Source organism: Falco punctatus, assembly GCF_963210335.1.
Source record: "Falco punctatus genome assembly, chromosome: 1".
In the NCBI taxonomy this organism is placed as follows: Eukaryota; Metazoa; Chordata; class Aves; order Falconiformes; family Falconidae; genus Falco; species Falco punctatus.
Window position 1 is genome coordinate 93,788,913 of NC_137580.1, and position 20,696 is coordinate 93,809,608.

Genomic DNA, 20,696 nt, shown 5'->3' on the forward strand with positions numbered 1-20,696 from the left:
CGGAAGGGCTGGGGGGGGGGTCGGCAGGAAGGGGGAGGGCAGGAAGAGGGGGGCAGGACGGGGGGGCAGGAAGGGGCGGGCCGGCCCGGGCGCGGCACCCTGGGCCATGGCGCTGGCGGCGGCTCTGGCGCTGCTGGCCCCGGGCCCGGCCGAGCGCAGCCGGCCCTACGCCGTGCTGCAGAAGCAGAACCTGGGTAAGCAGCGGCGTGCTGGGCGTTCCTGAATTCATATTTTATTTTAAAAGCTGATTTGGGGCGGGGGGAGGGGCGGGGGGGATTCACATCCTAACGTGCCTCCCCCCGCAGTGCTGCTGGGCAGCATCCTCAGCGCCCTGCTGCTCACCATCATCCTCATGGCCGTCTGCGTCTACAAGCCAGTCCGGCGGCGGTAGCGGAGCGGGATGGCTCCATCGAGGGATCGGTCCCACCTGGTTCTCCCGCTTGGCACCCATCCATCCCACCTGCCAGCCACGGGGGATGCCCTGGCGATGGGTGCGCAGCTCTTCGCCCGCTCAGCATCGCCTGGCTCCATCGCGACACTACTGGAAAGCCTGGCAGGCTGCCTCCCCGCAGCGAAGCCGCTGGGCATCGAGCGGGGTCTGTAGCATCGCGCCTTCCCCCCCAGCAAAACGGGAGCTGACACGACGCCCTGGGAGCATCCCGGGTGCCTGGGTGCACCCAGAGCCTGGCAGGCTGCGGGGAGCGCTGGGGACCCTGGGTCAGCACGAGGACGCGGCCAGGCTACTGACGCTGCTGTCTGACCCTAGGCCCGTGTGCTCCGTGCCACCACGTCTTGTTTTGCTTTCTGATTAATTCAGCTCCCTGCTTGAATGCCGAGTCTGGAGGGTTTGTAGTGCAGCCTTTAAAAATAGTCCGAAGGCAGAAGGCTCAGCGACTTGCTGCAGGGGTCTGGTACGTGCTTGCCTCTTGAGCAGAAATGCTGGAGCTCGAGCAGGTGCTGGTGTAGCTGTTCAGGGACAGGCTCCTCATTCCTGACATTACGTGCTTTAACTCTTCGCTAAATAGCCCCAGAGAGCCGTGCTGAACTGTTACAAACCGGGGTGCGGGCAAGGGTTTCCAGCTTGTGCCAAAGGCTCCTCTCCTTGCCAGTGGATTTGTGCTCCTGAGCAGGTCACTGTCCTGCTGGAGATGGCAGCCTGCAAGCAGGGAGATGCTCGAGACTGCAGGGCTCAGGCTCCCCATTTGCATTTAAGCTCCAGACAGACCCCATTCTATGCATTTTCAGTAATAAATCCAAGTGTTTACACTGAAATCACACTTGCATACAAATGCTGCTATTTTGTTTTGCACTGCTATTAGTAACTGGATTTTGCTTATTAAGTATTACTTTGGTATTTAACATAGGGGTGTTTTGGCTAGTAATTTATTCAGAGTTTTAATACTTAACTTTTCCAGAACAATTGTGTTGACCTGTTCTCTAAAACCTTGTGCTGCATCTGGTGCGTTTTCTGTTCAGTTTGTTTTAAAGGACACTGACCACTGTCATTGCAACGGGGGATTTTCTTCACTGCTGGTCTGTTAGTGAAAGGACAGTAGGAGGCTGGCCTAGAACAGATCTAGTTATTAACCTAAGTGAAACATGAGTGAGGAGGCAAGGTAACACTGCTCTGTTGCTTTCTGATCCTTTGTTTTTTTGACTGGAGTCCTGTATCGCTGATTTTTCTTGGTCCTTTATTGGATGTAAAACTTGGCCTGTAGCTGTGTGCTGTTCATGGGGTGGCTAGCGGAGCTCGCAGCTATGGTTCCCCATTCCCTGGAGCAGCGTTCTTGTTTGCATTCATTTTTCACTCCCCGCTATGTCTCTTTGTACAAATAAAAAGCTAAGGAAACAATCCAGGACTCTTTTATTCATGGATGTTCTGTTTGTTATTAACTCAGCTGTAGCTGCAGCAACGGATGAGGCAGTCCCATTTCACACCTCGGATAATCTTACAGTGGTGAGGGAACAGGAAGCAGTGCTGGGTGAAGCCCCCGATTTCATGGATGTTTGTTAGCAGAGAAACTGTTAACAGTAAACTGGAAACAAAAGTTCATCCTGCAAGCATAGTGCAGTTACCAGCAGACAGTAACAGGTGATGCTCAGTTATGAAAACTACCTCTTTTGAATCAAAAGTCAGCCAAAGCAGTGGAAGAAGGATTTCCAAATTAAGCATGGCATGAGTTGTTGCTGTACATAGCCTATCTGCTTCAAAAAACCATCCAAAAGCACAAAAAGTGCATACTTAGTCTCATTTTCTGGAACAGATACAAACAGCACTGGCACTGTTAGAAACGGCCTCAGTTGAAAGACCTTTAAAAGCTAGTTCATAGTTTCAGAGCAAACTCCAGGTATTTTTAATTGAGCTTCTGCTTTCCTACATGTGCCTCAGGCTTCCTCGGAAAGAGAAGCTGGACTCCGCTTTTATGCGGCGGTCTCAGCACTAACATTAAACATGCTGTGCAACCCTCTGCCGATCTCCTGTCCCCATTACTCACAAAAAGGTACGTGCAGAAATGAGTGAAGAGCACTGCAGCCCCGCTGCCTTCCGCTGCCTCAGCGCTGGCGGCGTGGCACTGATCCCTGTTCTCAAAATGGGGAGACTCAAAAGGTTGGCTGAAAATGTCAGGGAAGTCCTTCCAGGGATTATGTCTGTTTCCAATTAAACCAGAATGATCTTTGATAGTTTCACAGACAATAAGGTTCACCTTCAAGGTACAAAAAGGCAGATGAGGATAATTATTAAAAATCCCCTCCAGTTACCATGTTAAAAAAAAATACATATATATACTTGTGCGCATTGAGCTCCACCTTGAGCCCTGTGAGGCCCGGGAGTTAGGCTCAATCATCTTTATGGGTCCCTTCCAACTCAAGGTAATTCTATGACTGCGCAGGATCTTTGGTTTTTCTTTCAGCACACACAGAAGTTCAGAGGATGCTTTTTACCCATTTAGTGAAGATGTAAGCTAGAGCTTAAGAAAATCAGCACCTTTCAGGGCAGCAGAGCCTTCTACTTTAGATGGAATGATGCAAATGTCACAGAAAGCAAAATTAGTACAAAAAAACCACCACCCAAATTTTTCTAACAATCTCAGATGAAGCAGCAGGAACATAACAAAACTTGAAGCGATACCGCTCAACATTCTTTAGTTTACAATATAAAAAAAAAAGGAACAAGTGAGCTTGACAAAAGATATTCCCCCCTCCTCGTAACCTTTGAAATGCTTAATAGAACAAAAGCAATGTCGGACAGATGGTTTTATAAAGGCAACAGCACTCTTTTATTTCCACTGGAGATAAAACCAGAGTTTCATCTCCTACCTCACAACTTTGTCAGAAGCTAAATGCAAGGCTTATTCCCTTTTTTGCAACTGTGACAGTCACAGTAATCCCCTTTTCAAAGATGCAATTCCCAACACAGACCACTGCACAAGAAAGTCAACATTCCTGCAAACACCAAATAAGCTCTTTAGGGATGCAAGCTGTATCATTAAACAAAAATGGTGCAGATACACCAGTTCTAGTGTACACTGAAAGAATTTTAATCATTTGCTATGTAAAACAATGGATTATTGGTTTAAAAGAGGGTTCCAAGTTACCAACCATCTCACTGGTTACGATCAAGTCCATTTGATAGTGATTTTATACTGGTTAATAGTTGGTCACACAGAACTGCCCTGTTTTGCCCAAGGAACAAGTGCAGGATTAGGTAGCAAAATCAGACCATATGTACCATAGGTTCTCCACACTTCTGCCAGCCAGGACAGAGGAATATTACTCACATTTAACTACTGTAAGGCTTTCCTGTGGATGTACATCGTGTACTTGTGGAGTGCACTTGAGAGTCACAGTGTAAGTACTGTAAACACTGACAGAAGTGCCGATAAAATAGCTACAAATATATTGTATGACGAAAGACCTGAGGAAAGCTGGTTAAAACATACTTGTGAATTGTTACAATACCGTTTTTATGAATGTAGTCATATTGGCTTGTTTTAAAATCAATAAAAATACTCAGATAAAAAAATATATGTATTCACATGAAGGATGAGCATTTGAATTTTAAAAAGCAACACACGTTTCCCTTTCAGATGAGAGAATTAAAACTTACCTTCCAATAAGTATACATTAAAATTTCACCTGATTTTTTGTTTTTTTCCTATTTGAATTTAGCACCCACACACAGGCACGCACTTATGCACACACACCAAGTGATCGCAAAGAAGCACCTGTATCTATCGCTTATTTTCTTGCTGCCCTCTGACTACGGGAACTAGCTGGTTTTGAATCACTATAGAAACTGCTACTTTACTAGACAGATGGTCCCATTTTAGGATCTAAAATTTTACTGGCTACTTGTTTTGTCCTTTTTCAGAAAGCACTAGTTTAATCTTGAGCTTGGATTAGCTATTCAAGTATAAAATTATCCCTCTTAAGCAGGAGCACATGATAAAATCTCAGTAATTAGAGAATCGCATATGAACAAAACTAACAGAAAATCTCTTGTCACCATGGTACACTGTCAGCATGAAGAACTACTGTAGGTGTGTATATGCATATAGATACTCTTCCATGTAACAACTGGAAGAAACAGACAATGGCTTTGAATTATTCAGAAGTGACTAAGCAGATGAGTATTTCTTTGGTAAGTAATGAAGTTTCCCTCTTGAACTCCCCCAAAATCAGATTTGCAAGCTTTACTGCAATCCTATGTCCTGACGTTAAGCAAAATTCCCATCTGCTCCTCAATAAATAAGTTTAGATAAAAACTTTTCCTTCAAAGCTGAGACTGCATGGTTGGCAAGCCAAATGCAGAGTCCCATGATCTGAAACTCCCTCAAAGAAAAATAAATCAGCTTTTGGTAGCTGATGATGCCAGCTTAGAAAGCAGGTGAAATGTTTACTTAAGCAATCCAGGAGTGGTCTTCAGAGTGAGAGCTGTGAAAGCCTTCACTTTTATGCAGATTTGGTCATCCTTATTGCAGGAGATCGCTAGCTAAGGAGTTATTATTTTTCAACAAGAGAAAGCTGTAAAACTTGCTGGAGCTCTGCATCTTCCTCTTCACGACGTTGTTTCTCCCGTTCCTCCTGCTCTCGGACAGACAACTCCATGGCAAGCTGTAAGTCTTTTTCAAAACTGGAAGGTTCGCTAGGGGTGCTGCAGTGCGAGTTACCTGAGCTTGTTAGATAGCTCTCCTGCAGTGCCCTGAAGGAGAAAAAGGACTTTAAGAAGTAACAGAGACAGAGCCTATCTCACATTTCCTGCAATGATCCTCCCTAGCAACTGTTTTCTAACGGCAAACCTGAAAATCTCTCCCTAGAGGGCAGTTTTCAGGATAAGGAGACCAGTTGTTCTAACATCTGTGAAATTCCCAACATGAAATATGTTCTTTGAAGGGTCCTTTTGAATCTTTCATACACCCTAACATTTAAATTTTCAACAGGCTTCTAAAAGCATTCTCACCTAGTTTAAAGGTAACATGATTGTCCATAGACAAAAGAACCAAGAGGATGCAGTTCTTGGTGTGCACAAAGATTTCTTTGCACTTAACTGCAGGAAGACCCAACAGATACCACAGCATGTTCTCAAGGGTCTGTTAAATACACATTGCTAAGTTTTTAAGGATGACATCACGATTTTGAAAAGAAAGAAGAGCTACCCTGACCTGTGCAGCATCTCAAACAGAAATATTCCACAGGTTTAAGAGCAGAACAGAAATAACCATGTTTCTTTGTTGAATCTGTTATGTGTACAGACCAGTCCCACAGCTGAGCTATACTACGTAAGCCAGGGAGGCCCAGTTTAGAGTCCTTGCTTCTCAGAAAAGGAGAAGTTAGAAGCAGCACAAAAAAAAAAAAAAAAAAAAAAAGAGAGAGCTTGAGTTCTGCGCATCTTCTACCTACACACACAAAAATATTGCAAGATTTCTTCATGCTACTGTCAGAAGTATTTTTGCTCTGTTGCTGCATGGCTTGCCACAAAAAAACATCAGTTACCTCTGATACTGTATATTGAAGTCCTGTGAATATGCGACTGCTCCATTGGAATGCACTCCCACTTCCTAGAAACAGGGAAAGACAGACAATTCCACATCTACAGAGCAACTCACTGAAAAGTAACCCTTAAATCACTCATTTCTTCTTCGAAATACATTACTATAGTTTTCTTTTCTGAGGTTCTTAGAAAAATAGGTCCTACACCGGTTTACTTCAGAGATGCAGCTATCGCTGCATAGTCCTTGTCAAAACTGTCAGATCTGCACTGCACAGATTACAGCACACTTACTTTATTCCCACCGGATTCCAACAAACTCTGCTGAATAGCAAACTGCATGATCTCGTTATCTTCATCCTGCACATGTATGTTCCTGCCGTCATCTTGGATGTGGTAAGATTTGGGGATCTCAAACACTGACTGGTCAACCTCGAAATTAGCACCTAAACCAGCCAAATATAGTTATAAACATGGCATAGCGTATTTTTTACAAGTTGTGACTTAAAAAATTCTGCTGATTATTTATGCGTGATTAAGTTAACTCCAAAAATTCAGATAGACCACCTGGCTAAATATACCAACAGGCTTTGAAAGACTTCTGTGGCAAACAAGCCCAGCGGTAAGACAGAACACAGGGTCTTTCTTTAGGATGCTAGCAAGTGATAAAAGTAAAACCAGTGTGCAGCCGAGTGCTAAGGTGGCTGAAGTCTGACAAAACCAGATAGGGTGGTGGGGGTGGTGGAAAGGCTGCAAAAGATAAACACTACAGTGGCTCTTTTGAGGTTATTGCTAATGAATGGGGTCTGCAACAGCTCATAAGACAGAGTATCACTGGATAACTGCAGTCATGAGCACCCTATTCAAACATAATCCATTCTTTTCTGAAAAAGCATGCAGTCTTAGCTGTCACTTACAGCAATTTTGTATTTCACTTCCTATAGCATTAGTTTGCACCAGAATTCAGACCTCAGAATACTGGGGAAAGCTTGCCTGAGCTCAGTTTAGTTTGTTTGGCAAGTGCTGAAGGGTCAGAATGGGTCAGTATGATCACAGTCATCAGCTGTAATGCACTGCAGGTTCCTCCCACCTGTGAGACGATGTTTCATTCCCTGCAGTTAACCCACATCTCTTATGTGCATTCCATTGACAGAAACGTTACAAGATGTGATCACTGCATCTTTCCACTCCTTACCTGAATCACACTGTGCTCCTCCAACCATTTGTGATGATGTTTTGTCAGCAGTCCTGCAGCCATTGACATTTTCAAATGTAATTCGGGCATTCAGCACATGAAATAGGGGAATTTCTGTAAAAAGTACAAGATTTCTGTCAAAAAGAGAACTCTCTCATTCATTTCCATACCCACAGCCAAATCAAACCCCTTACAGGTTTACTGAACATATTCCACAAGCAACACCCCATAATGACAAAGTATATAATAACTCACTTCACCAGAAAGTTGCCCTTAGTCATTCTCACTCTCTCTCCAAATCTCTTCTTTTATAGTAAGATTTACCAAATCCAAGGCATTGCAGCTAAGAGGAAATGGCTAGCAATAGCCCATCTTTACTGAAATGACACTCTCTTTAAAATTATACTTCTGCACTGGTCATTCGGAATTTGGATTCAATGGCACTGGCTGTACAAGACAATGTACGACTGGGTTCTCAGTTCTACGCATCAGTGAGACAACTGGTAGAAAATGAACGTGGTTTTTGTAAATACATGCTGCAAAAGCAATAGAAAGAATGGAAATTAAGAAGATGCTACAATACAAATTGCTAAATATTACCAATTTTGACAGGAAATCCTGGTGGAAATTCCAGAGTGATGAAATCCCTAAGTCTGGCAAAATGAGCACTAGTTCTGGCCATCAGATCGATGATCGGAGTGACTTGTTCCATAAGAGACAAGGGGAACTCTTCACTCATCCACAAGGTTGCTTTAAATCTTAAAGAGAAAGTAGCATAAAACCATCTTAAATTTACAGTTTAGGAACAGATGCAAAACAAAATACATAGCACCATCACCTGCTTCATACATTTCAAAGTCAGAACTGTTACTGCTCTGAGAAACCGAATGACATTCCTGGTCAGACCAAAGGCAAAGCACAGGTTACTAGTCCAAATGTTTTCTTTGACTTAGCAGAAGAAGAATTAGACTACAGCTAAGATCCTTCAAGATCTCTCTCTTGATTAATTTTTAAAGTTGGGATAAAACCACACTGGATATTTGTAAAAATGGTTTCCAGAGATTAGATGACTGGGAAGAGACAAACTAGAAATAGTTAAAATATTATTTCTTACTTTTGCGTTCGAATGGTGACTTCTTTCGGTCTTCCTATGTCTCGACCTTTCAAATCAAATTCTGGGTCAAAGTATTCCTCCAGAGTAATAGCAGTAGGATTGTTAGTTGCAGCATACTCTGTTGTCTTGGTCGTACTCTATAAGGAAAGGGGGGAAAAAAACCAAATCACCTCAAAAGTACGGAACAAATACAAGAAACTTTTAATTTCCCTCTTGTGAATTAACTTATGCTCTGTTTCAGACACCAGTGACACACATCCATAAAAATAAGCACACACATTTTGGCTGCTTTCTACCAAGATTAAAAATCTTCAGGCGTTTCAGAGGCAGGAAAAATCTACTTAAATACTTTAAAGCTAGAAACCAACCAGAAACATACACACAAGCTACAGCATTTCTAGGCTCCAAATCCTTTAATAAAAAGCAAAACTTTGCCAGAGTATTTACAACAAAAATATCTAGATCCATGTACCATCACAACGTCACTCTGATACACAACCAGCAGCTGGCATATCTATTATCTACTGTATTTAAATAAGTACAGATGCAAGAGAGTTTCTAAAGCTATATCAAAATTATTATCAACACGTTTCAGAACAGCAGAGGACATATGGTTTTCCTCCGAGTTGCTCAAGAGCAGTGTGCTAACGTATCACTTCATCCTTTCATATCCTTGCCTGATGATCACCATAGTAGCACTGTCTCCCACCTGAAGGTCGGTGGACAAGTCTTCCCAGATTACTGGTGGGCAGCCACTAAAATTTGTGCTCGCTGAGATTTACTGCCACGGTACACACCCCAGCTCTTGCTGAGCTAATGGATTCTATGGCTTTTTCACAAAAGCGTTCAGGAGGAAGTATCTGCTATTCATACAGAACATTTGAGGGTTTAAAACAAATAAAAATATCCTTAGGGAAAATTTAAACCTCAAAATCAAAATTGCGCCAAACTAAGGAAACCAGAGGCAATTCCACTCGCACAGAATTCCTGTTGGCACAGATCTCTGCTCTGCAGTGACCTGGTTCAATGTCAAAGACACTCACCTGAGCTCCATACTCATGCTCCACTGTTCCCAGAAAGGATTCCAGGGGGCTCCTGTCAGCTTCAGATAACAGGAGAAAAAAAAAACAAACCAAAAAAATCTGTTACTACTAATAAGCAGTAAAATTTGTGTACACACCAGGCTAAAAAGCAAGGCTTCTAACCCAAAGCGAAGCAGGCAGTTTGTATTTCCTGTAAGCTTTACCAGGCAAGCCTGGGACCTAAAACTGACAGTATAAACCTGGTGCAATACACAGAAGAGAGGCAAAGATTTTCAGTGCTTTCTATCATTAGCGGACAGCTTTATTATTCACAGTGCCTCTCCTCCTGGGCCCCAGGTTAGGCCAACAAAGGGCAGTGTTTCCATACAAAGTTACTGGCTGGTCACCCTTTAATTTAAATACTAAAAGAAATCAGCAGACCAAGACAAAACAAAAAGTGCAAACAAACAAAGCCTGTATGAATCTTGTAATCATGGCAAAGCAAAGTAAAGGCAGGAATACATTCTAGAGCAGAAAAAAGCATGGAAAAGTGCAGCCTTTTAAAAATTCCAATAAAATTTCAGGAGTTTTGAAAGTCTCTCCTTTCCTCTAAATACAGCTAGGATAAATATTGGTTCATTCGTAGGTTAGGAGTCAAGTAATGAGCTACCTCAGACACACAACATGTGAAAGTAAAACAGGGCAAAATCAGCAAGAGAAGTATTTTCCTTGTCTATCTGCCCAGCTCTTCTGTAGTTGCACAGAGAAGGTGTCAGAGAGCCAAAAGGTTCTACTTAATTCCAGTTATCCCACAGGAAAACTACCTTTGTATCTTTTCTTCTCCTCTTCTGTTAAATGTTCTGTTCGGATTTTTGTGACCACATTCACATTGTTTGCAATGTATACCTTTAAAAAGAAATATAAAAGGACAAGGACAAAACCCAAAAAGCATCACAGGTTAAAGAAGAGAGCTCCCCCTAGTAAAGCACAAATCTAGAGACAGAATAAAGCAGCATGGATCTGCCCCTCATTGACAAAAGTCTTAATCTTTAACATACTGGTGATCAACAGGAAATGCTGCACTTTGATTTTTCTATTTGCTTTGGTACAATGGAAATCTGACATAATATATTCTCAACAGTGTTGCTAAGGCTGGAACTACATGCCACCTGCTGGGCAAGCTGATGAAGTAAGAAACCCTGCAAATCATACACCATAATATCTCCAGACAGCGTTAATATTGACGGCATCCTGCGCCAAAAGGATGGCAAAGGAGGCTGGTCATTGACTTTGATGGCATCAGAAGTCAGCCTTTCAACCAAGTTCCTGGAAAGCAGATTTACAGTTTTAAATATGCTTTTTAACTAACTAAACCAACCTCAAAACTAGGCAGGCATTTCCAAGCTTGCTGGAAAGAACCCCCACCTAGGCAGAGATTTTAGAAGAGAATGGGGAAGGAAAGTTGGATAATGCTGTTTCTAAACAGAGGTCATTCGTAAGAACTTCCAAATGAAATTTAGCGGTAGTTTCATTCTGCAGGAACACTAATGAACCCCATGTCCAACCCAACAGTCCTGCAGTCTTATCAGGAAATGCCTTTGTATAAATGTACAAAGCTATTCAGCATTTGTTCTTCTGTTAAATGAAATTGCAAAGTGTAATTCATTGCACACATTCCAAAACCTGGAGTAAACACAGACTTACGAATCAGGAAAGTTAACTGATTGGTTCTTAACTTGAATTCCTAACACAGTAAGGCCATAAAGCCATCTTCAAAAAAATTTCACTAAGTGAAAAGGAAGATAGAATCCCAGTGTCACATGGAATAAAACTAAAAGCAACTGTATGACTCACGAGCATGGTCAGGGTCTTTAATTTACCAGCAGTCTTTTATTACTTGAATTGAAGATGCCACCCATGGCAGCAGGAGGCTTTTGTTTCCTTGCAATACTGTTACTAGAGAGTGCTCAAGGCACTTCAACAGGTTCCTCGTATTTTAAATGGTGAAAGAATACCAATATACAAGAATGAGTTAAATTGCAGTTTTTGGATGGAAGAGAGTTTTAGCAGTTATGCTGAATCTTTTGCCTCTCTTCTCCTGAGATGCTTTGATCCTCCCTCTCCCCTAAAGCCCTGCTGACGTTCCCACACACAGGCACCATCCCTCCCACAAGCCTGGTGGCCTTGAAGTTCCTCGCTCCTGCCCAATTCTGCTGGAAATGCAATAAAGCTCTCAATGGGAAGTTGAAGATCTGAAATATTCAGGAAATAAAGGCAAAACACAATCACACTTCAGTTAGCTATAAGGCCTCTTAATAGAATAGGATGGGCTTTACCTTTGCTTCATAACCATTTACACCTTCTGCTTTTTCTGTCCTCCATACCCAAAATCCAGATGTGGTTCTGACAAAAAGCAAACGCCACAAGTGTCTGTACAGTTGTATTTCTACACAATCCCCAGCCCGTTTTTTCTAAAACTTTTTTTAAACAACATTTGATTATCAACCCCAGACAAAAGCACACATCAATCTGTCCTCACACACACCTATCACAAGAGAGCCGAGGAAGTCACGCTGTTTCTGTTCTCATTCAGTGCATGGCCAAAGGGCAAAGGCTCAGAGATTTTAGATGGAGATGTGGATACCCGAGCCACAGAGGAAGACAGCCTGAAACAAATTGTTTTGTCTCACAGCCTGGGCATGACAGCTTTTAACACACAGTTTAACTTCAAAAGTAACCTGTCACTGCAATTTGGGGAACTGGATAGTAGGAATACTTCTGTCTAAGAAATCTTAGTTTCCGGATGTGTAGATGCTGCAATTACTAAGGCTCAGTGAACATCACAGGAACTAATTCTGGGCAGCTTTGAAAGCGTACTAAATATTCAGGAGAAAGATGCTGGAATTCTACATCTTGCCTTGAAAACACTTGCTTTGTATGATCATGGGGGTGGTTTACTGCATCACAGAGCACTCCAAAAGGAGCTTTATAAAAAGGACTGTTTGAACTAAGCTGACTGATACCTGGATAAACACGTGTAGTAAACAAGGAAGACAAATGTGTGTCTGTGGAAAGACACTCTATACGTGTATTTTTATTTAAAGTACCAGTGTGAGATTTGACTGACCTAAGAGATGCAAGCTCTTGCCCATTAGTTTCAGCACTATACAGAGGGTTTGGGTGAAATGCAAGCTTGCAGTGAGACATTAACACTATCTCACTACTATGATAAACAGGAATTTTTCTTTAGATCAGTTCTTTCAAGTGGAAACTCTTTGCCAAGCAATAAAGGCAAGCTGACCAAGCCAAATTTCATTACCTAACGGTATGAGAAGTTTAAAGTAATTTCAGATCTAGCCCTAAAAGTTCTCATTATCAGGGCTTTTGAGAGTTTGTTTTTAAAGCTTTATTCCAAGTATGACCATCCATAATCTTGAAGTGTTTATTTGTTAAGAGAAACTTTGCATCTTACCTTTCAAAAGCAATATTTTTTGTATCAAGGCACGTATTAATTATTGGAGATGTAAGGCGTCTTTCCACATCTTTTCTTTTTGGTGTCATAGATCCCAATGTCAAACGCTTCATGTGTTGGGAAATCTCAAAACGCTCCGTTGTAACAAGCTTATGATCATGATTGATCTCAATTAGTTCTGCCCAGCCTCCAGTATCTGTTGGAAATGGCACATCTCAATCTAAAAGACTTAGCAACAGTATTCCAGAATTAAAAACTGAGAATACACTGTGTATCAAATCAGGATGGACACTAATTCACTATTTTGCATTCAGGTGAGATCAAATTTGCAGCTGTATGTAAAATTATTTTTTATTTGGGGGGCAGGAGAACAGAAAGGGGAAATAAAGTAAAAGACTGAAGTTAAATTTTAGCCATATTACCGAATTTTGACCTCAGATGTACTCAAAGGAAAGAAATTAAGCCATTACATTAAACCACAAAATAATATCTGAGACATCCATAGAATATATGTATAGAACTTTTATAACGTTCAGTACTCAGCCTCAACAGGTCTTTTTGCGCCAAACTGGGATTTCTCACTGTGGCTCACATAGCATTTGGTGATCAATGATGCAGACACACTAAAATATTTACCTTCTCCCTTGAAAATTAAACTACGCTTTCCTCTTTCCCAGCTCCTGTTTTCAAAGCCCAGTAAAGTGATATCAACACGCAGCTTGGCACCACTTTTCCAGATGCGGCAGACATCACTTGGACAAACTCTAGAAACCAGTGGGACTATAAAAGAAAAATGAGAGAAATGTAAATAGAAAATATTCAAGAGGCTAAGCACACAGGCAGTCTGAACTCAAGCAGAAGCTACATCCCTGATACAGCATCGCTCAGTACTATGATCATTATTCCAGAGGAGGCAAGATACTGGTTGTCTTTAGCTTTAAGAACAATCAGCTTAGGGACAAAATCCACCAACTTTAAAGATGAACATGAAAAGGAAGACAACACTAGTTCAGACTAAAAAGATGTGGAATGGCATAAACCCCATCTCCTAGCAGTTTAATAGTTAGCTGTTTGGAAAATTAAGTCAACCGTAAGGCCTAGCATTCATTCCTTTAAAAGAAAAGCAGGTACTTCCCAAGTAGTCTATGCACCTATATATGAGATATGTATCACTGACTTAGGCATCAATAGCCACAGATCGGTAAACAAACCCCCAAGAAAAGTCTTCAGCCATTCTAGCAATAGCTGAACTCCCCATTAAAAACCAACCAAACCAAACGAACCAATCAAACATCAAATAAATCAGGAAACAAAGAATAATTGTGTAGCAAAAATACAAGAGGTTATTTTGAGAAGTGAAGAGAGAAGTATTCAGGGGAGCAGATGCTTCTCTGCATATCTTCTGTGACATCTGCCCCTAAGCAAGCCCCTTTGTCTACAGCTTAGGAGAGGTAATGATGACGGAGGTTCTTACCCCAGCTAGTGAACTCCCATTTCATTTCCACATAAAAATCAGGAGTCTGGAGAAGGAAAACACTTTTTAAGTACTTCATGAAATAGTTTCAACCTAACACTCAGTACAGCATTTCTTGCGACCATTTTAGATCAAGGAAAACAAAAAAGAACAGAACTCAAGACATGATAAATGAACGTTAAAAGAATGAAACTGAAACTAGCAAACATAAAAGACACTGGCCTACCACTACTGCTTTCTGATGAGCTGTTCCTCCTTACTTTACCATAGGAGCAGTAACACCTTTAAGATTCAGCCCCCAATGCTGGAGTTCATGACTAAGGATTTCAGAGTAAAATCAAGGAGAAAGTCTCCATCTCCCCACAGCACTATGGAATATGCAAGTTGAAAAAAAGAACACAACTGCTCATCTGATTTCAGTCAAGTAAACTGAACTACCTGAATAAGAACTGCAGTCTGGAGTGAGAGGTTTAAACTGAATAATTACCTCATTAATCTTTTGGAGTAATTCAGGAACTCCTCCAAGTGTCATAGAGGTCTGCTGGTAGTCCCGATGCTGCAGAATCATTTGTACCATCTCTGGGTCTCCTGTACTGACAGCCTCATGTAAAACTGAAAGAAATCCAGCCACAAGGTAGTTTCAGTTTGCTTTCTAAGCAAAATACCTCATGTAAAATCAGCCAAAATACATCATCTGCAACTGAAAATATTCACACATGACTTCTGTTTTCCAAGTTATCTTTACCTGTCCATCCCTGTGCATTCTCTTTAGTTACGTCTGCCTTGTGTTGAAGGAGGACTTTGGCAGATTCTATATAACCCAAGGAAACAGCAAGGTGCAACAAGGTCCTGCCTCGTGGGTCACGTTGATCAACATCCTGTTGAGTATCCGAGAGAGAAATAATGCTTAAGCTGTCCTATCAAATGCAACTCACTAGAGCACACTCAGAAGAGTTTATATAAACAAAGCTTGTCAGCAGTCATCACGAGTCAGTATTCCCTAGGTATGCCCACGTATTGGTCTGTGGTGCACAGCCGCCTCAGTCGCCAAACACTACGGTACTGCTCTGCACTCCGTACAGTGCAATCTTACTTCTCCACTGAAATAAAAAGAGAAGCAGAACAGGGCCTGTAATATTGACAAGGCAAGAACTGATATCACTGTAAGACACGACTGAGTTCTTGTTGATGTTTCTCATTTCTTTTTCTGTAATTATTTCCTCTCCTGTCTCCCTTCAGAAGGGCTCTCTTTCAGGAGAAGACAGGAGTTCTGGTCTGTGTGCACTGCATCGTGGACAGTCAACAGCCTGAGAGACCAAGAGAGGGTTTACCATCTTATGACATAAGGGGGTGGGGAGGAAAAAGAAAATCTAACAGGGCACACAACACTGATTTTGTATAGCACTTTTTGAAAGCATAGAAGCAAATGGTATTTAACAAAGCATCCATTTGACTGACACACACAGCACAATGAAGAGTGAGTGCATTTTGTACAAGTCACTAAAAAAAACCAAAACAAAACAAACAAACTACACAGGCATAAATATCCAAAACATGCAAGCACAACATACTCATACCTTACATATTTTTCACTATTAGCTTAGAGATTTGAAACAGAAGAGCATCTATAACTAAAGGAAAAGGGGAAAGTCAATAGCAGAATAAGAAAGGAAAGTTATTATGCAAGTTAACACGGTTATCTGACAGCATTAAGTTGGAAAGGTCACACACAGAGTAGGGAAAGCTTCATTTTAAAGCATTCTCTTTTCACTTCTGTGGTGGAATACTAATTAATTTGCTTCCCCACTTCCTGCAGCTCCAATGCCTACTGCACCAACAGGTAAAGGACTCTAAGGTGTCCCTCCCAGTCATCTTTGCTGCTGTTAACCGGTAACCACACACACTACCCATCATTTGCCATACCAAGTGCAGCTGGCAAGTGTCTTTTGATTCCCTCACGCACCCCTCCGACAGCAAGAAGCTTATCCCAGGGAAGCAGGAGGAAACATATCTTTGGAATACTTAAAAAAAAAAAAAAAAGAAGTTATTTGAAAGAAGATAAAGGAAGTAAGAGACAGACATATTCCATCTTAACACGTTGCTCATTTCCTTACAGTATAAAATGTTCGAGGTAGGAAGCAGCACTTGACAGCTGTGAACTGCAGTCTCAGGCTAACGAGAAGCAGAACGATCTTTATTTAATGACAAACTTTCACAAGTGAGAATGGTATTGAAACAGAAATAAACACACAGAAGCAACGTGCCAATAAGGTTAAAGATTTTGTTAAGGAATAAGATCACATGAATTAGATAAAAAGTAACTGCATTCCAAAGATTCTACTAAAAAGTGGACAGGAGCATGCTCTAAGCAAGCATTAGTAAATAGTGGTGTACCGTTAGAATTGCAGATGACAGTCACTAGTCAGGAGGTGGCACAGCTGATCTTTGGCTCATATACTTGTGGTGTCAGGTATAATGTAATTAATATGCTCTGCTTCTGCAAACTGTATGCCACACTAGCAAATGTCAGAGCTTTCACATAGCGTCTCAGCAAGAAGGATGTTTGCTGCTTAAGCTCTGCTGTAGCTTTTCAGAGCATTTCCTTACGTCATTACCATTTCTCGCTCAGCCATCCCAGAGAGGGAACAGCTTTCTATTTTTCTACTCTACAGCATGAAACAATGATCTTTTTTTTTTTTTTTTTTAATACCAGAGATGCTGAAAACATTCCAGCCAGTATAAAAATGCTGTCCCCACAGTCTTGGGCAGCAAAAAATCTGTAAGAACTGCTGGTCCTCAGCAAGATAGAGGCTTGCTTAATCTTCGTCGGCAGCAGCTACCTTTTCTGCATGTTGACTTCCCATTAAGGTAAGCAGCATTGATTGCTTTTCTGGCACAGAAAAAAAAATTTAACATCCATTGTAACTGCTCCTCTTGATGAATTTCAATGATTCCCAATACTTTCTAAAGAGCTATTCTGCAACCTACACTCAAATGCTTTGAGTCCAGCTTTACAGATACAAAGTCAACATTTAATATCTTACAAAATAAAAAGCATATTCCTACACCTTCTTACATCACTCCCGCAACCACAAATAAACAGGTAAACAGAAAGATGCGCAGCAATCCCAGAAGCCCAGCAAACAGATCTGGCAGTACCATAAAGTTATTTCTCCCTAGAAAGGCAGTCAGCGAGGGGCACCAAGCCCTGTATTAGGGCACAAGCTCTTCTGGGGCCACCAGTCCTACAACAGCCCTTCGATTGCCCAGGTGTCCCAGTTACCTTGTCCTGCAGCTCCTCGTCCAGCCGCCTGTAGTCATTATTCCAGACCAGGACATGCAGGGGAAATGCGCTGCTGGCCCTGCCAGGGGAACTCATCACGCCAGGCACCTGCAGGAGCAGGGGAAGCAGGGTGCCTACCCTCACTGTTCCCCCCCCCCCCTTTATTTGGGAGACCCCCCGATTACCCCTTACCTCTCTCCTAGCACCCACCTGCCCCAGGTGGTGGTGGTGGCACTGGACCACAACCCCCTACAAACCCTTCACCACGCTCCAAAGGGTGCCCCATGCACAACCCCACTCTTGTGGGTCCCCTGCACCACCCCCCAGCCCCCACACTCTTGGGGAGGGCTCCACTGTTCCTGGTGCCCCGCCCCCCCCCCCAGCCCCACACTCCTGGGGGTCCCTGTTCCTGGACACAGCTGCCTCCCCCAGCCCCACACTTTTGAGGGCTGCTCCTGGTGTCCCCCTCAGTCCCACACTCCTGGGAGTCCTCTGGTCCTGGGCACCCACACACAGCCCCACACTCCTGGACACAGCCCCACACTCCCGGGCACAGCCTCCCCCCTTCCCAGCCCCCACACTCCTGAGGGTCTCCCCTGTTCCTGATGCCCCCCACACTCCTGGGAGTTCCCTGTTACTGAGTCCAACTGCCCCCCACTCCACTCCCCGGCCCCACGCTCTTGAGGGTCTCCCTTGCTCCTGGTGCCACTCGCAGTCCCTCACTCTTGGGGTTCCCCCCTTCTCCTGATGCTCCCCCCAGCCCCACACTCCTAGCGACCCCCTCACTCCGAGCCTTCCCTCAGCCCCGGCCGCCTGCACCTCACCCCCGCCCCCGCGTCCCTCCTTCCAGTCTCTCCAGGGCAGCGGCCGGGACAGACCACAACGCGGCAGGTGCAGGGGGGGGCGGGGGGGGTGTCCCCCTCGGTTCCCCTCAGCCTGCCGCCACCGGCGAGCTCACGGAAAGAGGAAGTTCCTGTTCCCCGCCCATCCTACCCCCCGCGGGCGGGCAGATGGAGCGTCCCGCCCGCAAGCTGACCCATCGCCCTCCGCGCGGGGAGGGGGCAGGGCCGGCTGCGCGGCGCTAGGCCGGGCGCGGCGCTTAGCGCCAGCTGCTCTCCCCCCACCCCTCCACCGGGCGTTGGTTTCGCCCGCCCGCTCTGCCGTGCGGCGGGAGCGCCCGCCCTGGCACCGCCATAGTGGGTGAGGGCAGGGCTAGGTGGCGAGTAGGCTCTTCCGCCAGACTTCCGACACCTCATTTCTCCCAGCTCCCCCCTCCCCCAGTCGGGAAGGGGCAGTGAGCAGGCCGGCGCAGCCACTCACGGGAGCCTCTATGTTTCCCCACAGAAGCGCAACGCTTCTGTGAAGCGGTGCGCATCCTGAGGCAGCTGTCTGCCAGGAGCAAACATGGCCGACCGCGGCGCAGTCTCGCCCAGGCTGACGCCTGCCCTTTTGCCAGGAGCGAAGATGGCGGCCGGGCCCTCCCCGTTTGCGTACGGAAGGCGTCCCGGCGCTGGCGCAGGCCGCTCGGTGAATAGCGGCGGCGGCGGGGGGGGCGGTGCTGCCGTACGCCTGCGCGCTGCCACCTCGCCTCGGCCGCCTGGCGGGGGCTGGCGGCGGGGACCCGTTGGCGCGGCAGGAAGCGCCCGGTCCCGCCGCCGCGCACCATGTCGAAGCGCCTGAGGAGCAGCGAGGTCTGCGCCGACTGCAGCGCCCAGGGTAGGCGGCGGTGGCCGGGGCCGCGGTGAAGGCGCTCCGACGGCCGGGCGAGCCCATCCCCCTCTCCCCAGCCCGGGCTTCCCCGCTGAGGGGGCTCCGCCATGGCGGCGGCGGGGGGCTCCCGGCAGCCGTTCCGGGGGTGTCACCGCCTTGTGGCGGCCCCTCGCTGGCGGGGAGCCGAGTTTGGAGGCGTTTCCAGCCGCTTTATCCCGACCGGCTTCTTTGTGGAGGAGCCGTTCCTCCGCGGGTCGGCCGGTACCGCCGGGCCCCGGCCCTGAGGGGGCCCGGCCCCGCTTGGCCCCCGCGCTCCGGCTGTCGGTAAATCGGGAACTTGTCAGCTCAAAACCGAGGGAACCTTAAAGAAATCGCCCGGTCGTGGAGCATGAAGGCGGGAGGGAGGTGGGAAATGTGTCCCCGGGGGGGGCCGGTGGCCACCGGGGGGGGAGCTGTGACAGGCGGGGCTGGCTCTGGAGACACCCCTTACTCTGAGGGTCGGGGGCGGGTGTGTGTATGTAATTTAGATTTGTGCATGGCTTGTCCCACGGCCTGGGCTGCGGTGGGTGTCCCAGTCTGCCAAGGAAAGGCTGTGGGGAAGCGTTGGGGAGCAGCCAGTGGTCGGGGTTGACCTGCTCATTGTCTTACACCGCAGATAAATTTGGGAGCTTATTGAAACAAATCTTGTTTTTAGAAAGCCGGTTGCATCTCCTTTCCAGACCATCTATAGTTCAGCTGTTCTAATACTTAAAACTGTCCTGTTTACTCCCCGCCGCCGCCCCCCCAGCAACCGTGTATACTTGTTTTTCCTTCTCAGAGTTACACAGCTTTTGTTGTTTGTGTTCTCTGCTGGTTCTTCCCATACAATTACTTATGTATGTACTCAAATGAATTAAAACACTGTAACATAGATAGCATATGAATGGCTGGAAGATATGATGTGGGAAGAGGGGGTAACGACTTTTGTAAAATGAGACTCTTGTTTAAAAAAAAAATAAAAATTATAAAAATCCCAAGCTAAATCCGAGGGAGTTACTTTTATCTTTGTAGGATTTTGTTTTCACAATAGAGCTTGTATATCTTATGTAGGCACTTGTCCCTATCTCATATGAGGCAGTGTATCTATGCTTTTAAACATCATTGGTGTTACAACTCTGAGATGAAGTTTGTGTTACTGTGTTTGTATTTGTTACACTGCATAGTCCTAACAAGCTTATCAGAGTCGCTATTAGGGTAATCTCGTAAACTGGCCTTTTTATGTGTCCGGTTGTGACATTATAGCAATGTTAGATACTTACTTGATCCTGGTGAGGAAATCTGCTGGCTTATCCATATATATAAAGAAATACTGATTTATTCCTTTCTCAAAATAATAAAACAAATTAAATCTTTCTTTTACTTAAACTAGAGAATTTGTCAAGAGGGGTGTTTGGGAGC

At 44.6% G+C, this 20,696-nt stretch overlaps 2 protein-coding genes and 1 long non-coding RNA gene across 10 annotated transcripts in view; 2 read left to right on the forward strand and 1 right to left on the reverse strand.

Moving 5' to 3' along the window:
* Positions 1 to 116: 116 nt before the first annotated feature.
* LOC308059062 lies at positions 117 to 1,862 on the forward strand. The gene is made up of 2 exons (XR_013926103.1): positions 117 to 194; positions 306 to 1,862. It is a non-coding gene; the product is annotated as an uncharacterized lncRNA (long non-coding RNA).
* Positions 1,863 to 3,251: 1,389 nt separating this feature from the next.
* ANKRD13A (ankyrin repeat domain 13A) lies at positions 3,252 to 18,521 on the reverse strand. The gene is made up of 16 exons (XM_080375851.1): positions 18,374 to 18,521; positions 17,550 to 17,657; positions 15,012 to 15,144; positions 14,754 to 14,878; positions 14,267 to 14,312; positions 13,429 to 13,572; positions 12,793 to 12,988; positions 11,657 to 11,723; positions 10,145 to 10,226; positions 9,342 to 9,400; positions 8,299 to 8,435; positions 7,785 to 7,942; positions 7,185 to 7,298; positions 6,284 to 6,435; positions 5,995 to 6,059; positions 3,252 to 5,203 (listed from the first exon to the last, which is right to left on the reverse strand). The coding sequence occupies exons 2-16, from the start codon at positions 17,643 to 17,645 to the stop codon at positions 5,005 to 5,007; spliced, it is 1,773 nt and encodes a 590-aa protein (XP_080231977.1). The 5' UTR covers positions 17,646 to 17,657; positions 18,374 to 18,521; the 3' UTR covers positions 3,252 to 5,004.
* Positions 18,522 to 18,770: 249 nt separating this feature from the next.
* GIT2 (GIT ArfGAP 2) overlaps positions 18,771 to 20,696 on the forward strand; it is a 34,195-nt gene continuing 32,269 nt past the window's right edge. For 3 of the 8 annotated variants that reach the window (XM_080375783.1, XM_080375784.1, XM_080375780.1), the window contains exon 1: positions 18,778 to 19,265. In XM_080375783.1, coding sequence (XP_080231909.1) covers positions 19,214 to 19,265 — 52 coding nt within the window. In that variant the 5' untranslated portion in view covers positions 18,778 to 19,213. Of the gene's footprint in view, positions 19,266 to 20,696 lie in introns of all 8 variants that reach the window. The other 5 variants (XM_080375785.1, XM_080375786.1, XM_080375781.1 and 2 more) reach the window with 4 other exon arrangements.

What these genes read in the sequence shown, in the direction of transcription:
- ANKRD13A (XM_080375851.1), bottom strand. Translation starts at nt 17,645, where the DNA reads ATGAGTTCCCCTGGCAGGGCCAGCAGCGCATTTCCCCTGCATGTCCTG. An exon ending in TAAATGGTTATGAAGCAAAG is followed by an intron (nt 10,227 to 11,656) that starts GTAAAGCCCATC and finishes TTCTTTTTAAAG; the next exon opens with GTATACATTGCAAACAATGT. An exon ending in GTCACCATTCGAACGCAAAA is followed by an intron (nt 7,943 to 8,298) that starts GTAAGAAATAAT and finishes TTTCTCTTTAAG; the next exon opens with ATTTAAAGCAACCTTGTGGA.